Raw genomic sequence first — 18,957 nt, 5'->3', positions numbered from 1 at the left:
TGCCTTTTGAGTTTGGGCAAATGAATTTATTTGAGAGTGTTTCTTATCTGTGACAGGATAATTGCAATATTACTTATATGTCCTAACTATAGCAAAGAGAATTTGTTGAACATTTAATGATGCTTGTCTTGCCAAATAGTCAATGCTAAATAAAAAAATTATTTCCTACCACAGACAAATAATTGAACTGCTGAGAGGATTTGGGATAGGATTAACAGAAATGACACTTGGAGGAGTGAGAGTTTGCTAAAACAGACAGGGAGGCATTTTAGCTAAATTAAGATGATGGAATATTTTCGAGAAATCTAGAGAAATTCCGTTTAGAGAGGTCACGGAACCTGGAATAAGTCTGAAAAGGTACCTGAAGGTTTTAAAAATCATCATAATATCAGACTTTATTTTTCAATCATTGAAAGCTCAAACACTGAGGAATGCCATCATATCATCAGAGGTTTGGTTTTTGTTTGCAGTACTGGAGAGTCTCATGCATGCTTAGCAAGTATTTTACAAGCTACATTGCCAACCCTTATTATTTTATTTTGTGGCAGCCTCTCTGAATTGCTCAGGATGGCCTCAAATCATCTGCCTTAGTATCCCAAGTAGCTGGAGTTACACAGTTTGTATTTTTAAAGGAATTAAATGATCCCTTTTCTGTACTCTCAAACACTTTGTTGATACCACTTCTTACTGCATTATATTGTGTTTAATTGGACAAGGCTCTTTTTTTCTTAGAAATTGGACACCTGTGATGTCTGAAACTAAATTTCCCAGTTCAGTATGCATTTACTGAGCATACACCGTTGTACACTTATTGTACACTTACTCCTGTATTATTTCTTTAAACATTCTAAGAAATAAGATGTTCCAGTTGAATAGATCAACTGTGCTTAATATTCAATAAGATATTAATTGCAGAAGTCTATCATAATTTTCTTTTATCTAAATTTGAGTTATGAAATGTTTACTGAAAATGATCTGTGTGGCCTTTAGTATTCCTTTGGTTACAAATCACATACAGTCAGGCTCTGATTAGCTTTAGCAATAAAGAGAATTTTCAGTATGCTTAATTAGAAAATTCAAAGATAGAGGACGTTAGGACTGGTTGATCCAGTGGTTTAACAGTATCATTAAAACTCAAATTTCTTTCTCTGTTTTGCTTTCTAAGGGTTGACTATATCCTGTGTTTCTCCACATATCCAGTAAAAGGATTGTGTGTGTGAGCACACAAATACATGTACACACAGTTTTTTACCACATTCTTAAATTATTAAAATTAATGTTAGAAGATGGACCAGCTTTGGTCCCATATACATTTTGTGGGTGGAGGGGATACCAGGAATTAAACCCAGAGGCTCTTAACCACTGAGCCACATCCCCAGCCCTTTTTTACATTTTACTTAGAGATAGGGTCTCACTGAGTTGCTTAGGGCCTCATTAAGTTGCTGAGGCTGGCTTTGAATTCAAAATCCTCCCACCTCAGCCTCCCAAGCTGCTGATTTTACAGATGTGTGCCACCATGCCCAGTCTGTACCCATTCTTGAACCAGTTCACATGGACAGGGAAACGACATGTTTTGATTATCTTATTAACTTAAGCATGTCTTTACCTGAATTCCCAACCTGGAAGTGGAGTTAGCTCCTCAGAAAAGAAATAGGTTTTGTGGAATTACATGCATGGGAAAGCAGTAAATAGATTCTGAGTAGACTAATATCTGTTCTTGGAGGCCTGTTTCATGCAAATAGGAAATGGTTCATACATTAAATTGGGTGGCAGAGGATGACACTAGGTATTATATCCTTGAAATATAAAAATTTATCTCTTAGAATTTTTTATGTAAAAGCTGAATTTTATCTCTAACTCAGATTATCTAAGATGATACCAAATTTTTAGTGATTGAAATTTCTGGGATAATTTGCCATAATAGTTTTGTCAGTCTAGTCTTCTAATTGTTGAAAGAACTATGACTCAAAAAGTTCATTCTCAATCACCAAATTATTTTTACAAAAGCCATTTTTTTGAAAAATTGACCAATTTTTTAAAAGAGTCTTAACATCTTGGGCACTATACATAACTCAGATGCTCTACTCCTGTACTTTTGATAGTCAAAGATAAGTCATATTAATTGAATTTTCAGTTTCATTAAAATATTTGGAAAAGAAAGATACATAAAAATATTAGAATGGAATATAAAATTCAAAGAATTTTAGAGATAAAACTTCAAAGTAATGACATTTTAGGTTATGTTTACTCTCCCCTAACCATTAATGGAAAAATATAAGCAGTATTAACCTCTTTTGGACGGAGGAGCCACATCAATGAAATTACTTTTCTCTTAGAACAAAAATGGCATGATTTTCTAAATCCATAATGTCGAGTTGAGAAAAAGTGCAAAATTGTAAGTTTCTTACTCTTTAACTTTTTAAATAATATCCCCCTTTTTTATAACTAAAAACTGAAAATCAGGGCGGGGGCTGTGGCTCAGCAGTAGTGTACTTGCCTGGCATGTGTGAGGCACTGGATTCTATTCTCAGCACCACATATAAATAAATAAAATAAAGGTCTATCAACAACTAAAAATATATATATTTTTAAAAACCCTGAAATTCGAAACCTTATTTTTTTTAGAGTTATTGTTTAGAAGATAAAGACAGGATTTCAAAGTACATCTTTTGAATTTGAGGGTGTAGGACTCGGTGGAAGAATATGTACTTTTAGCACCACAATCCCCAGCATCCAAAATAAATAAATAATATGTTTTTAATAATTAAATAATATTTTTTTTCGGAATTAGGTTTGAAGACCATGTTTGAGACTCTGCCTTTCTAAAAAAATAACATCTTCTCTGAGTGAAAATACCTATGCTATTATTTTTCTCTCTGCTTTAGTATTTTGTTCTTAAGTAATTTAAGTTGTATGTGTGTGTTTTAATTAATACTTATCTTAGACTATCTTTATTTTCAGGCTCTTAGAGTTCCTCTCAGTTTGAAGTATTCCTGCCCTTCTGAAAGCACATGGAAGCTAGCAGTATCTTCACTCCTCAAAGTTCTTTCTATTGGGCTACCTGTTGCCCGACAGCATGCTTCTTCTGGAAAATTTGACAGTATGTGGCCAGAACTAGCCAACACTTTTGAAGACTTTCTTTTTACTAAAAGGTCAGCTCATTTATTTAAAAGATTAAGACAATTTTTCAGAAATTGGCACATGATATATGCAGTTGTTCTAAAACCATGTTGTTTTTTCAATAACAAAGTAATTGATTAGTAGATTGTTAGACTATATATAAAACATGGCTGGGTTTGGCATTTATCCACTAAGTACATTATCCATGGTCAGTGGTATTTTTTTGCTTTTTGCAATGTTTTGTAAGACAGGAATCATACATATAAGACCATATGAGTGCAACATAATTAAGGAATTATGATTTTTAACTTAATGAAACTAAGAAGATTGATTTTTTTTTTTTTAATCTGAGCCCCACTTGGTGTTACAAGAGGAAAATTATTTTAGAAAATCAGTGTTTTCTATGTTGATATATTCTTGAATTCTTTAACTGATTTATACATATTAAGCCTCCACGAATAATCATATCTTTTTCCATGATATTCCTCCATTTTTTGATCTGTAAGCTGCTTTGCAAAGTAATCTAATAACAAAAAAAATACAAGTAAAATCAAAATCAACTTGAAGAAAAGAAAGGCTTTGGACTGCATTAAGGGGTGTTATAGAAAGTAAATTATTTGTTTCCAGGAGTCAGAGAAGGGAGAAAATGGGGAGTGACTGCTACTGGGTACAGTTGCCTATAGGGTGATAAAAATGTTCTGGATTTTAAATGGTGATAGTTGTACAATTTTATGAATATGCTGAAAATTACTAAATTCTATACTTTAAAAGGATGAATTTGGTTACATGTGACTCCTATCTCAATAAAAAATTTAATATACCATACCAGTAGCAGTCACTCCCCATTTTCTCCCTTCTCTGACTCCTGGAAACAAATAATTTACTTTCTATTTCTATGGATTTGCCTATTCTGGATACATCACATAAATGAAACGTACAATATATGACGTTTTGGGTCTGGTTTCTTCCCACCTGGCATACTTTGAAGGTTCATCCATGTTAATAGCATGCATCAGTCCTTTTATTTTATTATTTCAGTCCTTTTTATGGCTGAATAGCATTCTGTTGTATAAATAAACCACACTTAATTTATCCATTCATCAGCTGACAGATATTTGGGTTGTTCTCGTTTTTTTGGCTATTATAAATAATGCTGCAATGAATACTAGCATACAAATTTTTGTATGAATATGTGTGTTCAACTGTTTTGGATAGTACTTAGTAATTTTTCTTAAAACATATGGTTCTGCTGTGTTGTACAGGCTGGCCCTAACTCCTAGATTCAAGCAATATCCCTGCCTCAGTCACCCAAGTACCTGGAGTTACAGGCATATGCTACTGTGCCCAACTTAGTACTTAGTGATTTTTAATGTACTATATACAGACCATAAATTGTATGATTTCCTGATAGCCCACTGTGTACACTAGAATAAGTACCATGTTTTGGTATTAAAAGTTTGGCTGAATGAATTTCTAATACACCTGAAGTGTCTACCAGATTACAGTCCCTATGTTTTTCAATTCTGTTACCTTTTTTCTTATTTAAATTATTTACTTATAACAATTGCAAAGAGGAGGGCTAATTCAGATTTTATAAAGCATATAATTATTTCAACAATAACAGGAAATAAATAATTCTGAGAGAACCAATGGGGATTTCAGACTCTGGCTCACATGAATGAATAATAAAATGGTCATGAACATAAACAGTGAAATATTAACTATTTAAAACTGCTGAAAGGGGCTGGGGTTGTGGCTCCATGGTAGAGTGCTTGCCTAGCATGTGTGAGGCACTGGGTTCTATCCTCAGCACCACATAAAAATAAACGAATAAAAATAAAGGTATAAAAAATACAATAACACTGTTTTTAAAAACTGCTGAGAATAGGATAGTATTATTACAATAATAATGATGGCTAAAATTACACATTATAATAAGAGCTTTATTTGTATTAATCTCACGTTCCCACAGCAATCCCATGCAGTATTATAATTATCCTTTAATCAACAGAAAACCGGGGCTTCACATGGTCAATAACATGCCCAAGAACACACTGCAAACACAAGGCTGCAATTTGAACCTGATTTATCTGATATTTAAGCCTACACTGTTCTCTTTTATGTTGTAATATAACAATAATGATAGTACACTTGGGTTTAGAGGTATTTACAGTTCTCTACCTAGGACATATGGGAGTGGACCTTGGTTGCATGATTTCCACATTTTTCATTCAACAAATATCTGCTGAGTACCAACTACTTTGTATCAGGCATTATATTCTTGGTGTTCAAGATCCAGTTGTGAACAAGACAGACTCAGTTATGGAACTTACATTCTAGTGTACAAGTCCTCAACTAACTCTATAATCTAGTAGTAGGAACTAGAGGAAAAAAATTACAAAGACATGAACCCAAACCTAAACCAATGGCAGGAATTTTATAACCACTACCAGCAAAGCAGCTTCACAAATCCTATCTGTATCTCTAGATAAAATTTGTTTAATTCTAAGTTACAACCAAGGAATGTACATGTCTATAGTCATACTAAAAGATCTTTGATAATGGTGGAGATAATTAATGATGGGTTACCAATAAAAAAAATACATAAGCCTTGCACAGAAGAGCATGCCCGTAATCGATCAAATTACTACTGGGTACAGTTGCCTATAGGGTGATAAAAATGTTCTGGATTTTAAATGGTGATAGTTGTACAATTTTATGAATATGCTGAAAATTACTAAATTCTATACTTTAAAAGGATGAATTTGGTTACATGTGACTCCTATCTCAATAAAAAATTTAATATACCATACAGAATTTGATAAAAAGTACAAATAATACTATATCAGTTTGAAGGTTTTTTTGTTTTTTTAATTTTTAGATAAAATCCTAGAAAAGAATTTGTTAAAAATTACTGTACTCTTGGGCTGAGGCTGTAGCTCAGTGGCAGAGCACTTGCCTAGCATGTGTGAGGCACTGGGTTCTATCCTTAGCACCACATAAAAATAAATAAAAACATTCTGTCCATCTACACCTACAAAAAACTTTAAAAAAAAATAACGTACTCTTTAAATGCAGAGAATTTAAGTCTTATATAGGCGATTTTTATCTACAGTATTGTGATTAAGAGGAGTAAAATTTTCAGTTATTAGTTTTGTTTGTACCTCTCCTCTCTTACATTTTATGTGACAACCCAGTCTGGTATTTCTGATACATGATGCAAATAGCATTAATATTATTTGTGTGTGTTCCCAATAAGATGTATGTATATATGGGGTGTGTGTGTGTGTGTGTGTGTGTGTGTGTGTTGGTTGAGGTACTGGGAATTGAACTCAGAACTCCACACATGCTACTCAATCACTGAGCTACATGCCTAGCCCCTTTTCATTTTGCGACAGTGTCTCACTAAGTTGCTGAGGCTGCCCTGGAACTTGGAATCCTCCTGCTGCAACCTCCTGAGTAATTTGATCTCTACCATGGAGCCACAACCCCAGCCCCTTTCAGCAGTTTTAAATAGTTAATATTTCACTGTTTATGTTCATGACCATTTTATTATTCATTCATGTGAGCCAGAGTCTGAAATCCCCATTGGTTCTCTCAGAATTATTTATTTCCTGTTATTGTTGAAATAATTATATGCTTTATAAAATCTGAATTAGCCCTCCTCTTTGCAATTGTTCTCTTTTTTGTATAGAACTTTAATACATTATATTTATTACACATTAATGATTTAATTTGTCTCTGAGTAAATAATTCAGCAGCTTGACCCAGGCTCTCTTAAGTCACTGCCTTAAGTGAATTCAGATACCATTATGATAATTTTTACTGCAGTTGCAGATGAGGCAATATCTTTGCCTTTCTTTCTTTTTCATAGTACTGAAAGAAGTTTAATGCTACCGGTTTTTAATTTGGAATTGGACCAAAGTGGGGTTTTTTTTAGTGTTTCTGTAATTTAAAAAATTTTTTTTAAATATCTTTTATTTGTTCTAATTAGTTATCATGAAAGTAGAATGCATTTTGACCCATCATACATAAATGGAGTATAACTTCTCATTTGTCTGGTTGTATATTCTGTAGACTTACACAGGTCATGTAATCATCTATGCACACAGGATAATAATTGGACCAAGTGTTTTTATAGTTAAGAGTTTTTATATTTGTAATTAGCCTAGTTTTTAAAATATTTAACAATGTTAATTAGAAATAGTATTCTTTGACATAAATAACAATGTCCCAACCTGGGTGGAAAGATATAATTTTTTATCATTTGAGTACTGTTTATCTATTTTCTGTTTGTTTTTCCAGGGACTATTTTACTATTAAAAACTTGGTATTTTGTTTATGTTTTTTAGCATACCTCCAGATAATCTCTCTATTCAAGAGTTTCAAAGAAATGAAAGTATTGATGTTGAGGTGAGGAAGCTATTTAAAACATTTTCCTGTGATCATTTGTGAAAACCAAATAGTAGAAATGTTGAAGTTATAAAATTGCTAACAGAATAAGGTAAATAGATTAAGACTGAACCTAAAAGCATTAAAACTCTTACAGATTAAAGGTTGATTTTTAAAGCACTGACATTCTAAAAATAATCCCTTACGATTTCTTATAGTCTTTTGCTATATGCATGTTGTCTATCCATTTAATAAGTTTATTAAAAAAGCAGGTTGATTCACTAAAATAAATCCATAAGTGAACATGTATGTGTATTTAAATGTTTATTCTGTAATTTGGCATGCCAGGTATCTATACTTCAGATCAGTGACTTGCTTAGTGTTTTTTTTTCATTTTTAACCAGCTGTACATACAGCTTGCAGAATTATTAAGGCAATAGTTTTTTTAATAATACATTTTGAGGATTATAAATGGAATTTGAAGAAGCAGCTTTTTTAGCTATGGATGTTTTGTTGATGGCCTTTTGGGATCTTTTTTCTTTAAGTTAGAGGAACTTTTAAATAAATAAAGTTATTTTAAAATGTACATTTAAAAAGCATAGACATCATCATATATATATAAAACATTGCTTTTTTGACATTACTGTGTTAATACTTATGTGAACTTTTCTTTTTCTTTAGAGGACAAAATAATAAGCTGTATGTTAGAATAAATTATTTGATCAAAATGAAAACAAGTAAATTCTCTTATAGCTCATAGTTTCTCATTGTAAGAAGGTGATTTAAATCTTAATTTGGGATATTTTATTCTAATATGGGTAAGTTTCATATGCTGGCTATTTTCTTTCTGTAGCTCTCCTTATAGTTATGCTGAAGATCAACATGAATCCAAATGATGGCATAGTAAATAGTTATAGTATTGACTGTTTTGATAGATGAGGGAAACAGACTAGTTATCAAGTACAGTAAACCCAAAAAATGTTTATATACTAATATTAGGAGGGTTCTTTAACTGATTTCCTTTCAAAATAAATTTTAAAATTTACTCTAGAAGTTATGAGTTAGTCTCTTTCAAGAAGAAAAAATGTATTTGAATTTTTCCTTTTTTTTTTTAGGTAGTTCAGCTTATTAGCACTGAGATACTACCTTATGCCAATTTTATTCCTAAGGAATTTGTTGGTCAGATAATGACTATGCTTAACAAGGGCTCCATACATTCTCAGTCTTCTTCATTTACAGGTATGTTATTTTAATGATTTTTTTTTAATTTTTAGGTGTTAGAAAGTATTGAAGAAAGTCATTTAAAATGTTTACTCTCTGTAGTAAATATAAATTGGAGACTGGTAGGATAATTTTTAGGAAGGTAATATAGAACATTAAACCTTATGAGGAAAAATGTAAATATTCTGTGGATATAGTTATATTTGTAAAATGATTAATTAAATGACCTAGCATTTATGTAATCTGATACAGACATAGAGGCTGACCACAGTTACCAGTTTTGTGAGGTCATGGATGCCACTTATTATTTTGGTTAACTTCTTTTAACTCTCACTTCTGTAATTTTTAAAATGAAAATATTAATACTAACCTCTCAGAACTATGAATTACAGAATTAGTCCATAGGGGAGGGAAAAACATGATACCTTAAACATTTATTAAGGGAACATTTAATGAATGAATGCTGTATACAAAATACTATTCTAAAATGTTATTCTTCAAAATATTTCTTTGAGGATAGGTACTGTGATATTATAGAAGGGGAAAGGGATTCATTATGGTTGAAAAAATTGCCCACAATCTTAAGGCTGGAGGCCAAGTTCATACTAAAAAGAACTGTATGCTTCTTTCTATCCCATCATTGTACCTTATTTGGGAGGTGATATATAAGTTGGTTTTTGGTATTTTAAAAAAATCTAAACCTCTGCTTAAGTCTTAAATGTAATTGTGGCATCCCAATGTATTTTTTCAGCATGATTATTTAAAAATTGTAAATTTATACAATGTATATTCTTAATCTGCAGAATTTATTGGAGTTGTGACTAGTATTTTGTGCTGAGTACTTTAAAGAACATTTATATATGCAGTCTGACCACTAGATGTCTCTCATACTGCTTACTTTACAAACTTGTTTTTTCCTAGCCCTAACAATTTTAAAAGCTAACCTGGTAACTTGCAGGTTTAACAAACATGAGACTCTCAGAGAAAAAAAAATTTAAGTCCATTTATAATGTAATCACCTACAATCCCAGCTACTCAGGAGGCTGAGATAGGAGGATTGCAAGTTTGAGGCTAAACTCAGCAATTTAGAGAGGCCCTAAGCAACCTCGTGAGAATCTGTCTCGAAATAAAAAGTAAAATGGGCTGGGGATGTAACTCAGTGGTAGAGTACCCTTAAGTTCAATCCCTGGTACAAATTAATTAATTAATACATTTATAATATTTTAAATTATATTATAATATAGTTCTATATATATATCTGTATCCAGGCATGGTGGTAACGCATTTGTAATACCAGCTACTCAGGAGACTGAAGCAGGAAGATTGCAAGTTCAAGGCCAACCTGGGCAATGTAGTGAGACCTGTCTCAAAATTAAAAACAAAAGAATGAGGATTTAGCCCAATAGAGAGTGCTACTGAATTTAATTCCCAGTACCCCGCCCCATACACACAAAAGGTGTGTGTACACACAAACACACACAAACATATAATCTTTAATAAAATGCATTAAGAATTAGGTATAAATATCCTAAGCTAATTGAGGGCTGAGTTACCAAGTATTCTTTTTTTAGCAGTTTCTTATTCATAGTACTAAATGTACCAAGATAAGAAAGCTACATGGACATCCTTCCAGGTATTTTTGCCATAAGACACAAATATCTTCTGAGCTTTAACTTGTATTTTTTTAAAAAAACATATACACACAAAGTCATTCCTTGCTAAACAAGGCCAACCTATAAATAAAGAAGTCACAGTGCTCATATTGGTTCTCCATTCTTAAGTATGACCTGACATCCACAATTCACAGACAGAAAAGAGAAAGACCAAAATAAATGAAAAGGGAAGAAAAGAAACTAGTGAAAGTGGGGAACAATAGCACATGTCTGTAGTCCCAGTAACTCAAATGACTGATACAGGAGGATTACAAGTTCATAGCCAGCCACAGCAACTTAGGAACCCTGTCTCAAAAAATAAAAAGAACTGGGGGATGTAGCATTACACCCCTTGATCTAGCACACACAACCCCACCCCCACCAGAAAAAAAAATAGAAACTGGGAAGAAACAGATAAATGCATAGCCGTAGAAAACATAAGAACACAATAATAATTAGGATCGTTGAAGGGATAAGATTTTTATATTCACGAAACAAAAAATGTTATGAAAAAGGAACAATAAGAACTCAAACACTAAAAATATTGTAGCTGAAATAAACTTAGTGAATGTTGGCAAAAAAAATTAAGGAAATCATCCATAATATAAAGTAAAAACAAAATGAACAACATAAGCAAAAAGAAAGGAAACAAATCCAGGCAGTCAAACATCAGACAGCAGATCTTCCAAAAGGAAAGAACAAAGAAATCTAGGACAGGAAATTGTCAAAGAAATAAACTGAAGAAATAGAGCTACATATTTAAAATGGTCACTTAATACCCCAAATCATGAAGTCAGACAAAAGACCTTCAATAAGGCATGCCATCAAAAATATCAAAATACCTAGGATAAACAAAAGATCCTTAAAGATCTCAGGAAGAAAAAATTCCAAAATAGCATTAGAATTCTTAGTAGCAATACTGGATGCTAAAAACATGAAACAGTGGATGTTTTTAAATTATTATTATTTTTTGGCAGTACTGAGGATTGGTTGGTCCCCTGGCCTCAGGCATGCTAGGCAAGCACTCAGTTGAGCTACACCCTTAGCCCTTGAAGCAGTGGTTTTAGAATTGTAAATGAAAAGGATTTTTAACATGAAGTTTCTTACCCAGGCACACTTTGGATAAGTATTAATACACAACACTAATTCTCAAATTTTAGCATGTATTATAATGGAGGACAAGCTGTACTTCCAGATTTACTTCTGCAGTATGACCAGAGTAGGAATCACATTTCTCACAAATGCTCTTGTGATGCTGATGTTGTTAGGAACCACACTTTGAGTACCACAGTAAAATGATGACATTTTCCAGAAGTATAAGGTCTCAAAATTTTTTTTTGTCCATTCAATCTTTCTTAGGAAGCTACTATGCTGCATGAGCCAGGCACGGTGGCACCCACTTGTAATCCTAGCAGTTCAGGAGACTGAGGCAGGAGGATTGCAAGTTCAAAGCCAGCCTTAGCAACTTAGTGAGGCCCTAAGCAATTTAGCAAGACTCTGTCTCAAAATAAAAAATAAAAAGGACTGATGATGTAGTTCAGTGGTAAAGCACCCCTGGACTCAAATCCCCAGTACCACCAAAAATGAACAGCCCCACAAACATCCATGAAAACAAAGAAGTAAGCAAAGACAATGATGTGAGATCTAGGAAGTAAGATATAAAAGGAGGAAGGATGAAATTGGTACCCAGGGTGTTGGCCAAAGACTACTTTTAGATCACCACTAAATAGCATGATTGGAAGACAAAACTAGTCCAGATTGGAAAAAGAAGTCATCTTCCAAAAATGATGTTGCCAAGAGAGGGGAAGAGAGAGTGATTATTGAGTTTGGCCCACAGAAAATTGTTTTATTTAGAAGTATTTTTATAGTGCTGTTGAATGATATCAAAAAACTTAGATAAGAAAAATGGTAAATAGAAGAAGTGACATGGGGTAGATGGTTTGCCTTATTTTTAATCTTGCAAGGGGGAAAACTGTTCATTTTATATATATATATATATGCGTGTATATGTATACACACATATATATGTACATGTGTGTGTGTGTGATTAGTTATAGGTTGGTCATAAATACTTTTTCTGAGACTGAGAATTTCTTTACATTTCTAGTTTGGTAGAATTGTTATTGATGTATATTAATTTGACATTTTATTAACCATCAAAAATTGTTAACTTTGCAGAAGCAGAGATTGATATTCGTTTGAGAGAAGAATTTTCTAAAATGTGTTTTGAAACACTGCTCCAGTTTTCCTTCAGTAATAAAGTCACAACACCTCAAGAAGGCTACATCTCACGAATGGCACTCTCAGTGCTTTTAAAAAGGTCTCAGGATGTACTACATCGCTATATAGAGGATGAAAGATTAAGTGGTAAATGCCCTCTTCCAAGGTGTGTTTTTTATTAAAGGAAATGTACTTATGTCATGATTATTAATAAAAAATACCAAAAAACAAAAATAAAAAAGATAACTCTGAAAACCAAGTATTTTCTTAAGTGATTTGAACTAAGGATGTTCATAGTTTTATTTATTCCATACAGTGTAAATATTCGTAGATTTTTCTGCAGATAACATTAATGTGTTTTATTATGGGGTGGTTTTTCAGACCCTTTGTGGAGGTTAAGGTACTATGTGAAGTATGTACTAAATTACCTTTTTGAATCTGAAAAAAAATTTGAATTCCTAATTATGTCTTCTACCAAAGATTTCTAGATAGAAAAGTATAAGGACATGATCTTATTTCTCTAAAGTGAAGATAAATTACATTCTAGGAACATGTTTGTTTTATAGTCATTTCTAGGTTTCTCTCTATATCAACTATTTACATCTTAGATTTTTTTTTTATCTAGTCTGTATATATATAAGCCCATGATCCCAAACTGATCTCCTTCTCATCTATCCCATTTCTGTCAGTAGAAGGGGCTCTAGGCCTTTCTGCTAAGCCAAAGCTAATCAAAATTGGTATACAGACCAGAATTCATCAAAAGATGCAGTCATAAATTAGGGTAGACACGGGCATGGTGGTGCATGCCTGTAATCCCAGAGGCTTGGGAAGCTGAGGCAGGAAATGGATTGCAACTCTATATTTTAGAAAGGAAGGAAATGTTGGATTGCAACTCAATTTTTTAAATATAAAAATTAGAGCTTAAATCAAAGCGAATGAAGCAGACAGAAAATAATGTGGGAGGACAAAGTTATCAAAGTTAGGAAAGGGTCAAGAAAATCACTGTGACTTCCATCTCATAAATTACTATAGGAGAGGCAAATCACTTACCTTAAATCTTTGTGTACATTCTTATTTACTTATAATAAATTTCAAAAGTTAGAATTGATTTGTCAAAGGATGTAGACATTTTAAAGCTTTTTATATGTATTACTAAATTGCTTACCAGAGGTTTATATTTATGTCTGGAAATTTACATTTTCCAGAAGTGTATGTATGAATATCCTTTCCTCAGTTTTTAGCATTTTAAAATGGTTTACCAGTTTATCATTTATTTCATCTTTTTCTAATTGATCAATGAAAAAGAGCCATATAATAGCTTACCTTTTTATTTAATTACTAATGCTTATTAGCCATTCATAAATCTTCTTTTAGAGCTCAGCATATTTTGAAATTTCTAGAACATAAATTATAAATCTTCACATTTAAATTTAAATGAAAGAACATTGTAAAGACAGGTGTTAGTAATTTAGTTATGGGCATGATTAAAAATTGATAATCAAAATTGATTTCTGAAGTGTATTTAGAAATACAGAAATAAAGTTGCTTTGAGTGGGCTATTTTATTTATTAGATTATAATATATTGATTTCAGAAATCATCTTTTCCTTTATGTTTTTATGTTCTGAGTATTTAACTATTACCTTTAAATTGACCTTATTTATGGATGTCCTGTGGCGTTATATTGTGTCAATCTGTTTGTTGCAGTATTATTAAATTTTCTAAAAAGCTATACACTGCGGCACAATCAAATACTTTCTATGCCTACAAAAAGGACTTAAAATAGTACCATGTTTTGGTATTAGAAAAGTCCTATCTATAAAATGAAAACAAACTCATGTCAGGAATAAGTGGGGGCAATGGGGGCTATAAAGCAGAAGAGGTTTATTTCTTTCAGGAGAAAGAAGTGAATCAAGCTATTCTTGTTGGTCCTGTACTCCTAGGTTCATTCTTTGTTGCTAATGTCTCCATATAGTGCTACCTTAGGGTTGATTTCTAGCATGTTTCTTGTTTATTAGAAAAATTGTCATTGCAATTTATCTACCTCCCTCCCTCCCTCTCTCCCTTCCTTCCTTCCTTCCTATTGGTACTGAGTATTTAACCCAGGGGCACTTAACTACTTGAGCCACATCCTAGCCCTTTTTTTTTTTTTTTTTTTTTTGAGACAGAGTCTCACTAAGTTGCTTAGGGCCTTGCTAAGTTGCTGAGGCTGGCTTTGACTTTGTGGTCCTTCTGCCACATTCTCCTGAGTCACTAGGATTACCCATATGGCCACTCTGCCTAGCATATCATTGCTATTTTGAATGTGCTTTTAACAGCATGGTAAAATATATGCCAAGTGGTAAGTGTATTCTATTTCCATTTAATTTTTGGCAAATTTCTTATACTAATTAATTAACAACAATGAAAACCTCTTGTAAAGATGTTTTAAAATCACATTATAAAGTATTTTAAGTAGTGCCAGGCATGGTGGCCTACGCCTGTAATCCCAGTGTCTCATGAGGCTGAGGCAGGAAGATCTCAAGTTCAAAGCCAGCCTTAGCAAAAGTGAGGTGCTAAGCACCTCAGTGAGATCCTGTCTCTAAATAGGGCTGGGGATGTGGTTGAGTGCCCCTGAGTTCAATCCCCAGTATCTCTACCTCCAAAATTTAAGTATTTACATGAAATATTTTACAAATAAATTTAGATTTACATGAGTAGTTTGCCCTTTTTAAATTGATAATTTATAGTAAGAATAGCTACTAATCAAATTTGCACACTGAAAAATACATATTTATATGTACTTATTATTTAAATAATGTATGAAATGACTTTTCCTTTTGTAATAATTTTAAATTAACATTAACTTTTAATTACATTGTGTTCAGTATTTTTCTGAAGTACATCTGTGTGTACAGACCTTGAAGACACACAGTATTCACAGTATATTTTAAAATCTTGATGGAAATAATTTCTTATTTCTTTTAGACAACAAGTAACAGAAATCATATTTGTTTTAAAAGCAGTCAGTACTCTCATTGATTCACTTAAGAAAACTCAGCCTGAGAATGGTAAGTGCTTAGAAACTCAGTTATCCTAAAATTCATAGCATTTATGTTCTATTTATGATATACTTTTATGTTAAATTTTAGGACTAGACTTTATTTTCTCCCCTTCTCATGACAACAAAACACTAAGTCCATTAGGTTGTCAACTAAGTTAATTTAATTCATAATGGGTTTTTTTTTTTTTGGTCTTTAAAAAAATATAAATTGGTTTGAATTCAGGGTGTTGCATGGACAATTCATATTTCATAAATTTTTAATGTAGAAGATCATTAACGTTGGGGTGATAGGTGAATGGAGGACTTTCATCTTCTATTTTTACTGATTTTATAAATAGAAGCTGTATAAATAACTTAAAGTTATTTTCACAGTGCTTTCTCATTTGTTTTCCTTTCTGATAGTCATTCCTTTCCAGTCCATTCTTTTTTTTTTTTTGGTGAACTCAGGAGAACTCAATCATTGAGCCACATCCCCAGCCCTATTTTGTATTTTATTAAGAGACAGGGTCTCATTGAGTTGCTTAGCACCTTGCTTTTTTGTGTGTTCCTATAATAATCCAAGAGTCTATTGACTTTTCATCTGGCTATCTAGGTGGGTTTCAATGTATATAAGTTTGTTTTAAATGATGAATGTAAGGTTTCCCAGAAGATGACTGGAATAGACTCTTTAAACTTCCTAGACCAGTGGTGTTTAGCCTTTTGTTTTTGACTTCTGTTAAGTTGCAAAATTCTTTTTACAAATGAAATGTGATATGGATTCCTAACATAAAAACAGATAAAAGCAGAACAGCTCTAGTCTGACTTTCCACACCCTTACCAATACTCTTCCTCTTTTCTTTTTCACACCTCTATCCTGAGAAAGCTTCTTTTTGGGAAAACAGATTTAATGAACAGGTCAGCATTTTCCAAGATGTATACTAATGAGTTACCTTTATGATGAATGATATTTTATTCTTTTTACATTACAGTTGATGGAAATACCTGGGCACAAGTAATTGCCTTATACCCAACTTTAGTAGAATGCATCACCTGCTCATCTTCAGAAGTCTGCTCTGCACTTAAAGAGGCACTGGTACCCTTTAAGGATTTCATGCAACCACCAGCATCCAAAGTTCAAAATGGAGAATCTTGACCAGCTACAATACATTTGAAGGAAGAAAAATATCCTAAAGATTGTTTGCTTCTGAGTCTTCTGTAAGAAGGACATTTCTTACTACAAATGATTCTTGGCAACTGTTGTTTGCCTCCTTTGAATTGTAATTACCTGAATTCAGTAATTCATATTACAAGCTTACACATCAACAAAGGCTCATGAATGAGTAGCAGTGCAAGCCTTTAATAAATTAAACTGATGGAAGGGATCAGTTAATGCTATAACATAGCTGCTACCATATCTTCAGTTGGTGATTTAAAAGTGAGCTTATGTACAGTTTGTGGTGTATGTGTTAATGATGTACTTTTTAAAAAGAAAAGATATTTCAATTCCGTCAGATTTATTAGGCTGGTGTTTTTGCACCCTTTTTCAGGTACAAAATTGTACTAAAATTTTATGCAAGATTGTACTGTAACATTCCATATTATCTACAACCAGCCTTTGTAAACAAAGGGAACTGATATACTTGTGTGTATAATAAATGGTACAGTTCTGTATAAAATAGTTGGATTTATTGTTTAAATTTTAAAAATATTGATAATGTTAAATGCTTGAAGCTCTATTATTAATTCAAAATTATTTGCTCACCTTTTTTAATTTGCCTTCTTATGCAGCAAATAAGTTTACCATGTAAATCATACAGTTAGCTTCTTGTTTATTTTATATGTATTGTTAGTGACCATTAACATCCAACTAGAAAGGTCATGAGATTCTAGATTCTCTAGATTCACTAGAAAGTTTCATAATCAGCAAATAGTCTATGACCTGCTGATTTTGCAACTTTGAAATATAGGTTATTAACCTAATACATTGAGATAATTATAGCACTATGACTCCATCATACCTCATTTATTTAAATATCTCTCCAAACTTTCACTTAAGTCTGTCTGTTTTTATATTTGCTGTCTTTTAAAGACTTTTCATATTTTATATTTCTACTGATTTTTTTCCTGTGACTAACATTTGTCACTGTCTTTGAATTATTACCCAGACAAGATTTCAGATTTCCCAAAATTTTGCCTGGGAGATTTTGTTCATTTCAGTGCTTCATTTTGTAATGTTTTCACGAGAAGGAAAATAACTATAGTAACCCACATGTAAAAAATGTGTGTATGTATTTCAAAACAATGACAAGTGTATTTTTGAAAATAGACAAACATTTAGAAGTATAGTAAACTTACTGTCTTGGAGTAAAATGCTAGTTTTTGTTTCACTCTCCTATCCTAGTGAAGAAGAAAAGTGCTCTTGAGTACATTAACTTGTTTCTTTAAAAACTGACCTAGCTCACTGTATTTTTTATTTAATGTATTATGCTATTATAATATTTTTCTTCTGAGTTAAATTTTCATAATCACTTATGTGAAAACATGAAGATGTTTAAAACAAATGATTATTCATAAGAAATAATAATGGTCTTGGTATTATTTTAGTGTACTGGAAGGATTTTTTATTTTAATAGAATTTATGAATTTCAGCCCCTCTAGAATAATCTTAAAACTGCAAGGAGATGTTAGAATTGAGTAATGAAGGGAATGCAATTTGGGAGTCTCTTGTAATTGTTTAATTATTTAATTTGCACTATTATCTGTAAACATGGTAAGGCCTAGTTTTTGAGGGAATGTGTTTGTTTATATGAATCAGTGAATTTCTATTTTATTATTTCACCTGATATTAAGGTAAAATATGGCTTTTCATAGATTTTACTTTCAGCATTTTCCTTAAAGTTGTGGGGAAAAAAATTACCCAAACTTAATTTTCTATTTTTGAATAGGTTAAGTTGGGAATTTACAAAGTATGAATATCATGATAGAGTATTGAAGTGGAATAACAAGGGTAGTATACCATTTTAGTAACATGTTAAAAATATTGCCATGAACTTACATGAAGTAAAAATGTTTATTTTTGAGAAATAACAGATCAATTGCATTCAGAATGATTGTTCTCCAGGTTAAATATGAATCAAGGGTATACAGCATACATTTATGTAAACTGAATAGTTTGAGCTAATACTGTTTAACTTTCAATACTAGGACCATGCCCTGCTGTTCAGAACACATTAATGTGATGAATGTGAAAGTCTTAGTGTCAAGCATGTGAGCTGCCCCCTGGGTAGAATAATTGACAGACCTTTTCCCCCAGCATATCTCCTACAGCTCT

At 32.2% G+C, this 18,957-nt stretch overlaps 1 protein-coding gene across 3 annotated transcripts in view; it reads left to right on the top strand.

Moving 5' to 3' along the window:
- The window catches only part of Mon2 (MON2 homolog, regulator of endosome-to-Golgi trafficking), a 104,583-nt gene extending 87,281 nt beyond the window's left edge, over positions 1-17,302 (top strand). For all 3 annotated transcript variants that reach the window (XM_027925798.2, XM_027925790.2, XM_071609706.1), the window contains 6 exons: positions 2,962-3,152; positions 7,473-7,533; positions 8,628-8,751; positions 12,564-12,771; positions 15,572-15,654; positions 16,616-17,302. In XM_027925798.2, the coding sequence (XP_027781599.1) occupies positions 2,962-3,152; positions 7,473-7,533; positions 8,628-8,751; positions 12,564-12,771; positions 15,572-15,654; positions 16,616-16,779 (831 nt within the window). In that variant the 3' untranslated portion in view covers positions 16,780-17,302. The remainder of the gene's footprint in view (positions 1-2,961; positions 3,153-7,472; positions 7,534-8,627; positions 8,752-12,563; positions 12,772-15,571; positions 15,655-16,615) is intronic.
- Positions 17,303-18,957: the final 1,655 nt, after the last annotated feature.

Source organism: Marmota flaviventris, chromosome 3, assembly GCF_047511675.1.
Source record: "Marmota flaviventris isolate mMarFla1 chromosome 3, mMarFla1.hap1, whole genome shotgun sequence".
In the NCBI taxonomy this organism is placed as follows: Eukaryota; Metazoa; Chordata; class Mammalia; order Rodentia; family Sciuridae; genus Marmota; species Marmota flaviventris.
The sequence above is the reverse complement of the archived record's forward strand: the minus strand, read 5'-3'. Positions and strand labels throughout refer to the sequence as shown.